At 35.1% G+C, this 9664-nt stretch overlaps 2 protein-coding genes across 9 annotated transcripts in view; both read right to left on the bottom strand.

The window, feature by feature from the left end:
- Positions 1-688, bottom strand: part of LOC132123025 (large ribosomal subunit protein mL44-like) — a 4462-nt gene extending 3774 nt beyond the window's left edge. Inside the window, exon 1 of the mRNA XM_059533557.1 lies at positions 358-688. Coding sequence (XP_059389540.1) covers positions 358-612 — 255 coding nt within the window. The 5' untranslated portion in view covers positions 613-688. The remainder of the gene's footprint in view (positions 1-357) is intronic.
- A 614-nt stretch (positions 689-1302) lies between these two features.
- Positions 1303-9420, bottom strand: LOC132123497 (mitochondrial fission factor homolog B-like). Of its 8 annotated transcripts, XM_059534140.1 has the most exons (9): positions 9269-9420; positions 7329-7542; positions 6620-6655; positions 6372-6541; positions 6136-6227; positions 4075-4239; positions 2512-2565; positions 2331-2415; positions 1303-2163 (listed from the first exon to the last, which is right to left on the bottom strand). In XM_059534140.1, exons 2-9 carry the CDS (start codon positions 7540-7542, stop codon positions 2032-2034), a joined length of 948 nt encoding a protein of 315 aa, XP_059390123.1. In that variant the 5' UTR covers positions 9269-9420; the 3' UTR covers positions 1303-2031. The 8 variants fall into 8 exon arrangements, with proteins under 8 accessions (XP_059390123.1, XP_059390125.1, XP_059390127.1 ...); XM_059534142.1 differs by lacking the exon at positions 2512-2565; XM_059534144.1 differs by lacking the exon at positions 4075-4239.
- Positions 9421-9664: the final 244 nt, after the last annotated feature.

The following is a 9664-nucleotide window of genomic DNA, read 5'->3' as shown; positions in this document are numbered from 1 at the left end:
TTTGCAATCATGCAGATATTTGGGGAAAACAGCACTACTGCTCGTGTCATCTTGCTAAACAATCATACATAGTTTATATCATAACCCATACACGTTATTTAATATTCCCAATTAATCTCACCAATTAAAACGTTAAATAGACAGTAAATTGACATAATTAGGTGTTGCATCGGAATATATTTTTAGTTATATGTTTGTGTGTGTTTTGACATTAAAAAGTATTATATCTACTACAATATAAAAAAAATACAGGTTTGGAACAACATGTTAATGAGGTTTATCAATGGCAATCATCTCAAAAAGGGCTAAGTTAAGATATGCTAAGATGAGCTATTTATATATATATATTTCTCAAACCAGGTCTCTAATACTAAAACGTAATGTAGGCAGCTCACTATGATTTGAGTCACGGAGAGTGGCCTTGAGATGTTCTACTGACCGTGGCTTTGGAGGTGGAGGTCCCTCCATCTTTCTCTTCCTCTCCATGATGAGCGAGTAAGCCTTCATCCATCTCTTCTTCTCTCTGATGTGTGTGAGCATCACTCCTCTGCACACATGATGGTAATGCACAGGTAAAACAGCGCGACTCACGAGCGCCCTGCACGCCGCCATGACAGCCGCGAAAGAGCGACGGAAAGCGAGAGGGAATCTGTCCACAGCGCCACCACGTGTCCGGAGCGTTGAGGAACATGCGTTAATCAAGGTGGACTCCATAACTAATAAATTAAAACGCCAAAAGTGATTCAAATTAGCTATAGTTGTGTACTATCGTTTTTAAACGTTAACCTAAGGTCTGTGACATTTCTTAGGACAATAGGGTAAAGAAGACTGTAAATTCATATTTGCACTTTTCTCAATGTCACGTGTGTTATTACATGCTTCTTTTCATCTTATATAGGCTATATATATATATATATATATATATATATATATATATATATATAAATCATCAATATGGCATTTACTTAGTAGTACATTATAAAAAGCATGAATGACTCAATATAAATTCTAGTGTTGTTATTTTTAATTAAAACTAAAACTTATATGAAAAAAAGAAATATTGCCATTGCAACTAACTGAAATAAGCTAAGTTGAAATAATGCAAAAACTTGGTTAAACTTAAAACTTAACTTGAAAAGATAATATATATATATATATCCTAATAAATACTATAATAGTATAAGAATACATAATAAAATAACACTAATGTGTACATATTTTGCACTTTTCTTTTAATTTTAATCTGTCATTCTTAAAACCATTAATTGTACTTTATCTCCAGAAGATTAAAAGCAGTCGGGATAGAGTGCAATTCACTGCTGCTGTCATTTATTCAAATAAAAGCATTTGCAATACAATGTTTATGGACCAGTAAGGGGAAAACTGAACATGTATCATTTCAGTAATATCCTGCATAAAAGGTTGCAGCAGAAATAACAACATCAGCATATTACAATAATGGGCTGTTGTACATAATAAATAATGACTAAACTCACACTTAACAAGTATGGTTTCTATGTTTAACATAGACGTACATAAGGTACCTAAAATCACAACAATACCTAAACATTATTTTTATTTTATATTATATTCATTTATTTTGTCTATGATATATCAGTGCGTTCCATTCCATTGGTCTCTGTAAAAGTTGACATAAGTAAACCTATGGAAAAATAAATGATTACAGCCATAGTTCAAAGACAGGTGAAGTAATATATACATCTGGTTCATGCTTGGCTCACAAAAGAAAAGAAAAAAAAGTAAATGTACAAAAAAAAAAAAAAGTACAAAACCAAGGAAAAGAACAATTGTACAGTTGTACAAATAATACAAAAGTATAAATACATATTTATAGTAATAAAACAAAAAAGACAAACTCAAACAAAGAAGCTATCCCTGACTTTACTGCTCTTGCTGGGAAGAAAATAAAATGTTTTAGCCATTAAAAAAAACATGGCTGAAGTTTGACACATAGAAGAGAGGGGCGGAGTTCTGGTTTTGCTCCTCCCACATTGCAGAGTCCATGTAGCTTTAGCGACGGAACCAAACCCAGCTGTTGATAAGCCAGAAAGCTACAGTGATGGAATACATGATCATTTCTCTCTTGACTCTCTCTTTGTTCTCCTCCTCCAAGAGCTGCAAACGCCGGTTCAGCTTGACAATCTGTAAGATTTTAAATTGTATTTGATTTTTTTAAAAGAAATTAATACTTTTATTCAGCAAGGATTGCACTTTAATTAATCTGAATGCTAGTGTGCATAAAATATTAATTCTTATTTTTCACGTTTCTTTTTGTAAACACTGCACGATATTAAGCAGCGGAATAATACCTGTCTGCGTAGAGAGGTGGCGTCCACAAGAGCCATGTCATCTGCTCCTCCCTCTGTAGTGGAGTCCAGCGGGGCCAGGGCATGCCTGTCAAATACATCATCTCATTTCATAAGACACTGAGATTATATTGAAAGGACAGAGAGAAAAACAGATGAGAGGGAAGAGATGAGAGGAAGTTACCTGCCGTCATGCTGGGGGTTAGAGAGGGTTGAACCCCCTCTAAGAGATGGCTGGCTGAGAAGCGGGAGATATTTTGGAGAAAGTGAGAGAAGGAAAGGACAAAAGAAGACATACACAGACAGACCAACTTTAATAACATGCAAATGCGCTTTAACTAATATAAAATAGGGATATGCTGCAGGTGGTCTTTGTCTCACAGACCCTGTCAATATTTTTTTCTAATCAAATAAACCTTTCAAAAGAAACCAGCCAACTGCACAGACATAAACACAAAAATATTAATTTTAGACTCAATTTCAGACCTACAGTAGAGTTTAGTGCCTGTCAGTGAAACTGAAGTTAATGCCAAGCAGGTCAGAGAGCACAGGAAATGAGCTCATGAATAGCACCTGTGCAGGTATTCACATCACAGAAATCAAAATGAAAGAAATTGTCCGTATTCAATGTAAGGCTGTATCACTTCACAGCATTTGTGGCATAATATTGAATACCAACGAAAATAATTTGTATATGTCCCCAAGTACAAAAATATATAAATTACAACCATTTTCAAAATTGATACAAAGAAATGTTTCTTTAGCAGCAAATCAACATATTAAAATGATTTCTGATGGATCATGTGACACTGAAGAAAGGCGTTATGGCTGCAGGAAATTCAGTTGAGACTACATTTGCAAAATTAATTACATCACAGCCATAAATTCCATTATAAAATATGTTACAACAACAGTTGGTTTAAATTGTAATTACTGTTGTCTGTATTTTTGATCTAATAAATGTGTGTGTGTGTGTGTGTGTGTGTGTGTGTGTGTGTTTTAAGGAATATTACAATAATAAAATAATTTAAATATAATAACATTTATAGTTATGACAGTTCTCATGACAACAAAATACAAGCCACACATTTCAGTTTTTTTTTAAAATGGCTGATTTTTTTCTTAATTTAACAAAAATAAATAAATATACATACATATATATATATATATATATATATATATATATAATTATTATAATTTTTATTGTGCTTATGCCACAAATGCTGTCAATAGATCAAAAGATCAAATTTGTAATGAACACAAACAATTCTTTAAAAACTACAGCAATGCCACAAACCTCTTGTGCAAACATAACTGAAATCTAAAAGCTCAGAAAGAAAGAGAAAGGATTCAAACTAAAGAAAGAAAGAAAATCTTGCACACATTCCTAGTCATGCTAAACAGAAAACCCCAAACCAAGAGGCTGAGGAAGAAACGGAGCTTAGGAAAGCAGCGTGTCCACATCCAACAGCAAACAACACAAGCTGTCATTTAACAAAATACCTCTAAAATGTGTAGTGTGTTGTGCTTTGTGGTTTAAAGTATGACATTTTGTCTGCCAGTACTAATATGCTTAGTGCATTTTCTCACCAAATCAGAATGACACGTGAAATGTCTATCAGTCATGGAGGACTTTGGTCCTGGCCTAATCTAACACATTTGATTGGTTACTCAGTGAAGCATCATCTAATTTAGCCAAAAGTCAGTCTCTCATGGCAGATTCAGGGGGTCTGATGTCAAAGGTCACCTGCGCTGGTTCTCGTCCAGGACCTCCAGGACCTGCTGGTAGGCCCGGCGTGTGGTTGACTGGATGAAGGAAAGGACATCGCGGGAGCTGAAGAGGTTAACCCCGTCCTCGGCACCACCGAGAGGAGCCATAGTGCGCAATGCAGCAGAGGGGGAGAGAGTCATACTGACCGAATCAAACAGAGGGAGAGAGAGGACACGTAACGGAAGTACAAGAAAGGAAAGGTAGAAGATAAAAAAAGAGAAAGTCAAATAACTGTAGGTTTCAGAAAGAAGGCGAGAGTGAAATAGAAGTTGGAGAAAGAAATAAAGACTGCAATCGATGGGCAACAGCCTCACCATATATTTATAAAAACAACACTAGGTCACAACCCCAATACAAACCCTTTAACAAGCAAAAGTGGATTTGAAAAGGCTGAACTCACATCAGACTAACGATGAGACCGTTTACTGTTTACTGAACCGTGGAATCCATCTACACTACTTCCAAACAGACACAACTTCACCTCTGAGATCCTTAAAAGAAGTCTGCTTCAGAAACACAGCTCAGGTATTTATGTGAATCTCGTGTCTAGGTCATATTTCACCAGCCTCATTTTTCTTCAAGAAAAAATGATTGAGAGAAAAATGGTTTTAATTATTAATTAAGCACATTTGTTCATACAAGACTTGGACATGTTCTTAACAGGTTTTGTGTAATAATTACTGATGTAACGGTGATGATTTTGTGTACCGTTAATTCATATAGTTAACTGTTTATTGTTGATTTATATTATTTATTATTAATTAATATTGATAAATAATTATATACACTACAACCCAAAAGTTCTGGGTCGTTAGGATTTTTAAAAAATATTTGAGTCTCTTATGCTCACCAAGGCCACTTTTATTTGATTCAAAAAGTTATGAAATATTTTTAAAGCTATTTTCTATTTAAATATATTTTAAAATATAATGTATTCCAGTGAAGCTCAGTGTCACATGATCCTTCAGAAATCCTTGTAATATGCTGATTTGCTGATCAAGAAACATTTATTATTATTATCAATGCTGAAAACAGTTGTGCTGCTTAATATTTAAGTAGAAATTACGATATTTCTGGTTCAGGATTCTTTGCTATTTTTTTTTTCAAAACAGAAATCTTTTGTATCATCAAATATTTTACTGTCATTTTTGATCAACAAATAAAATTATTCATTTCTTTAAAACAAAAATCATACTTTTAAGATTTTAAACAGTAATGTATATTTAAATACAAACAAATCTTATATTAGTAGATTATGATCCTGTTAAAATGTTCTTTTCACTAAATCTAAATTTATTAAAAAAATAATAATAATCTAAACTTTGCTAAAAGACAGTTTGGCTGATGGACGCGACATTTAGATAAGTAGCAGAAGCTGTACTAGTCTTAATTTGATTGGGGTCTATAAAACGAAAAAGAGATGCTGGTCAATGGTAGGTTTACAGACTTTTACTGACAGATCAGCCAATCAGAAAACAGAAAACACAAGCATGTCAAAACAAGGAAACAACAGGCTGAAGGAGAATGACTGATCTGTATTTTTTTTTGTACAAGTACAAACCCTCCGTGTGAACAGCTCCAGGAGTGGCCATTCATTAGAATAGAATAGAATAGAATAGAATAGAGTAAAGGACAATAGAGTAGAATAGACCTGTCAAGCAGTCATGGCATGAGGGAAACTGATTGACAAAGCAACTCTAACCTACACTGACCAATATCACAAGTTGTTTTATATTGTGATAAAATTGGTCTTGACCACAACTGACAAGTGTGATTGCACCACTTCTGTACATGCAACAACATGCACTGAGGTAAAAAAAAACAAACAAAAAAGCACAAAAGCCGAACCGAAACTTCTCGAAACTATACAATATTCATGCATGGCTCTAACTCACCCCCTTTGAGACAGTGTCATGAAAGAAGAAAGAGAGACACCAGGGAGGAGAAAAAACATATAATGGAGTGAGAGGGCCATGTTGACAGGGCAGACGTGAAACAAAAGTACATATGCAAGTGTATTCGTGGCTTTGCACTTACATGGAGTCGTTTCTGGCAAGCTGGCCATTGTGATGCACACTTGTGTTCTCGCTGACCGAGCGCTCTCTGCGTGTCCTGGTTTGCATGCGCACCTGTGAGAAGCAGAAAAAACAAACACGGACAGGTTTTTCCTCATTTTATTAAACTTAGACATTGTTATACCTTTTTTAGTGACGTTCACTACCGGTTACATTTACACAGCTTCTGTCTAGCTAAATTTGGTCTGTCCCACTTACTTCTTCACTGGGCTGGCTGGTGGAGCTCTGGTGCTCCATTTCGAGAAAGTCGATGGGCGTTTCGCTGAGCGTGAGGACCCGAGGTGGTGTCTTGAGGGACAGTGTTGACTCCATCGGGGTGGACTGGATGAGGTCCAGATCTCTGGGAAACTGCACGTCATTCCTGTCTCCTAAAAAAAGAAATGAAAGTCAGTGGGGTCCAAAACAACTTTATATTATAGAAACCAAAATCTCAAGAGAATATTTACTAAAAAAATCTTCTTTTGTGTTCCACTGAAAATCGTCTGAGAGGGAGAGTAAATAAGGACAGAAATGACATTTTTGGAAGTTAATCGTTTTGTTTTTTTGATAATGTTAATGGAGTGCCACAGGAATGATGTACTTTTGTAGGCCAAAACTGTCACTTTTTTCTTTTATCACACATTCCAGACATGATGTCAGTGAGTTTCTTCAAATGACTTTATAGTTAAATGCCTCAAATAAAGTCTGTGCTTAGCACAAGATTTTCATGTTTAGTTCTACAACATAAAATAGATCAAATTTACTAATCTGCGTTACGGCATTGTGTTTAAAATCACTTTTGTGCAAACTATTCGAACTATCAATGAAAATGTTTTTAAATATAAATAATGAAAGCTGTCAGATGCTTAGTGGTGACTGTGGTGTAGTTCATTTATAGCCTATGTTTAGCTTTTTGTTTTTGTGGTGTTTGTATTTAGACTTCAAAAGTTGTGAATATTATCATGATGCACAAAATATATAACTATCCTGAACTTTTGGTGGTCAGAGAGCCTATTTTCTGCAATAATCCAAAAGCCAATGGAAAATCCTATTGGGTTTATGTCAAGGGAACCAGGGTGATGCAAACTTCTGGGTTAGCCAACAAAAATCATCACTGCAGCACTCAATACACTCTTCTATCCCACTTTAATGTGCAAAGATCTTCCCATTTCATACCTGCCACTACAATTCTCTCGGGAACATGCATCATTGCTGTGTGGAGCATCTCATGCTCTGAAATATCCTGCTCTTCAGGGTTATACGGAGCCACTTTGAGCTGCTCAGGAATACGCATCCTCTGACTGATGCCCTCTGTGTACTCCAGCTCATAGTGGATCCGGTTCATCTCCGCCATCTCGGCTGTGGGAGAGGGGAATGCTGCTTCATTCATCTACAGGGAAAGAGGAGGAAGGCTGTGATGGGAGGACCTAAACAGGTCAATCAATCAAAAAATTCTAAAGGAATGTGCAATTGTGGAATTTGAATTTTTTTTTATTTTATCATACATTGAAACCAATCTGAAAAGATTGAAATGGGATTAAATAGGAATCCTCTTAAGACTGGAATGCACAACACAACTTTAAAATTCTGAACAGAGTTTTAAAACACTAGGCATCATACACTTATCGACTTTGTAAATAGTGACAAAGAAAAACTGGTTATCATACACTACATGACTGGGGATCACACACTACCAGACTTTCAAGTTGTTCCGATCACAACAAACTCATGCAGAAACGTGTGCCTTGTTGCTAGGAGATGCGTGACAAATGAAAACAACATGTTTTCTAAAATGGTTTAAAAGCTAAAAAAATTGTAGTCTGTGACGATCATACACTGTGCGGATTTCTATAGATTCAGTCAACTCAAATCTACAGACTGGCAACTTGTGACAACTTCTCCAGACAGTAAATTTGTGGAAAATCAGGCCAAAAATGTGTGCAGTGTATTCCAGGCTTAAGAATCAAATTCAGTCTTAATGAATGCACACAATGTTTTGATATTTTCATCTGTAAATTCTTTCCTGCAGTGTGCTGAATCATTTTAAATTTGCTTTTATTTTTATGTTTTCATGATAATTATAGTTACGTTTTATTAATTTTCTTATGTGCATTTGTCATTTTCATTTTTTCTTTTTTTTTACTTTAACCAGTTTTTATTTCATTAAATTGTTTTGTAATTTTAATACTTCAGCTTATTTATCTTATACTAGCCTTTTTGTATTATTATTGTTTCAATTAGTTGCCATGGCAGAATTTCTACTTTTTTTCTTTTAGTTTAGGTTTTTCTAATATTTATATTTTATTTCAGTTACCAATTATTACTAGTTTTAGTTTCGGTTACCAATAACAACACTGGTTTTAAATGATCTGGTTTGGTTATGATTGAACCCAATGAAGATCCCTTTCAGTTCCTTCCAAACGATAAGACAGAATACCTCCAAACACCAAACAATGCTTCATAAGCTTTTATACAGCATCACTAGTTGTCCAACCTGGCCTGTGACAGTTTCCCCCAAATACAAAAAAGCTCATTAGACTGTCAGCTTGGTTGTGAGGTAACTAAATAATACTAGATGCATGTAATAAAGATAAATAACCGATCCACCCACTATCAAGCCCAGATCCTCAGGCTAAACTAAAGCACAGAAGGAAAAGCAGCAGTCATCTGTATCTTTCTTCTGGTTTGACCAGGAGATCAACTATTTCAGGAAGCAAAATGCCACTGATTATACTGGCAGCTCCAAAGTTTAATCCTTAGTAAGCATGCCTACTGAATGGATGCTTTTTTTAATTGTGTTTCAGGAAGTTATCCAACAAAAACAACCTAAATCTGGACGTTTTTGGTTTCATGCTAGTTACAAGACAGCATTGAAAGCAGCAGTAACGTTACTACTTGCAACGTTTCGTTTTGAATGTTTGGGTGGACCAATTCAAATCAAACAGAAAATACATAACAAGGTTAAAAACTTTAATGTGTCATATTTGGGTCCTAAACACTATGGAAATCAATGATGAGTACAACAGGGCCCCAGAGTAGCTACATCAATGACAGCTGATAGAGGGCCAAAGCATGACCAAAAACCACATCACAACTCTTTTAAACTCATAAGTTACCTTCACTGAGATCAGATCCGCCGAACGTGTAGAGACAGTTAAGTTAAATGCAATCGTAAAAACCGGTTGTTTTGTTGATTTTTTTTTAGAAAAAGACTCAGCCAGCTCAACCCAGAACGCACCACAGCTGCGTGAAGCTGGCGGACGCTGAAGCATTTATTCAAAATAAAAGTCCCTAGCCATGTCATTTAAAAGTCACGCGTTTTCACTTTCTCTTCTGGTAAAAGTTTGTTAATTATCACAGTCTGTAAAATATATTTGAAATATCATAATAATTAACAGTTCAAGTTTATTTTGAATTGCAATGATTAAAAAAATAATTATTTGAGATTTATTTCTATTAAAGTTGTTTGACTTTTTGATAAAAAAAAAAAAAAAAAAAACACGGTCCACCAG

The sequence above is a fragment of the Carassius carassius genome, chromosome 41 (genome assembly GCF_963082965.1).
Source record: "Carassius carassius chromosome 41, fCarCar2.1, whole genome shotgun sequence".
Taxonomy (NCBI): domain Eukaryota; kingdom Metazoa; phylum Chordata; class Actinopteri; order Cypriniformes; family Cyprinidae; genus Carassius; species Carassius carassius.
The sequence above is the reverse complement of the archived record's forward strand: the minus strand, read 5'-3'. Positions and strand labels throughout refer to the sequence as shown.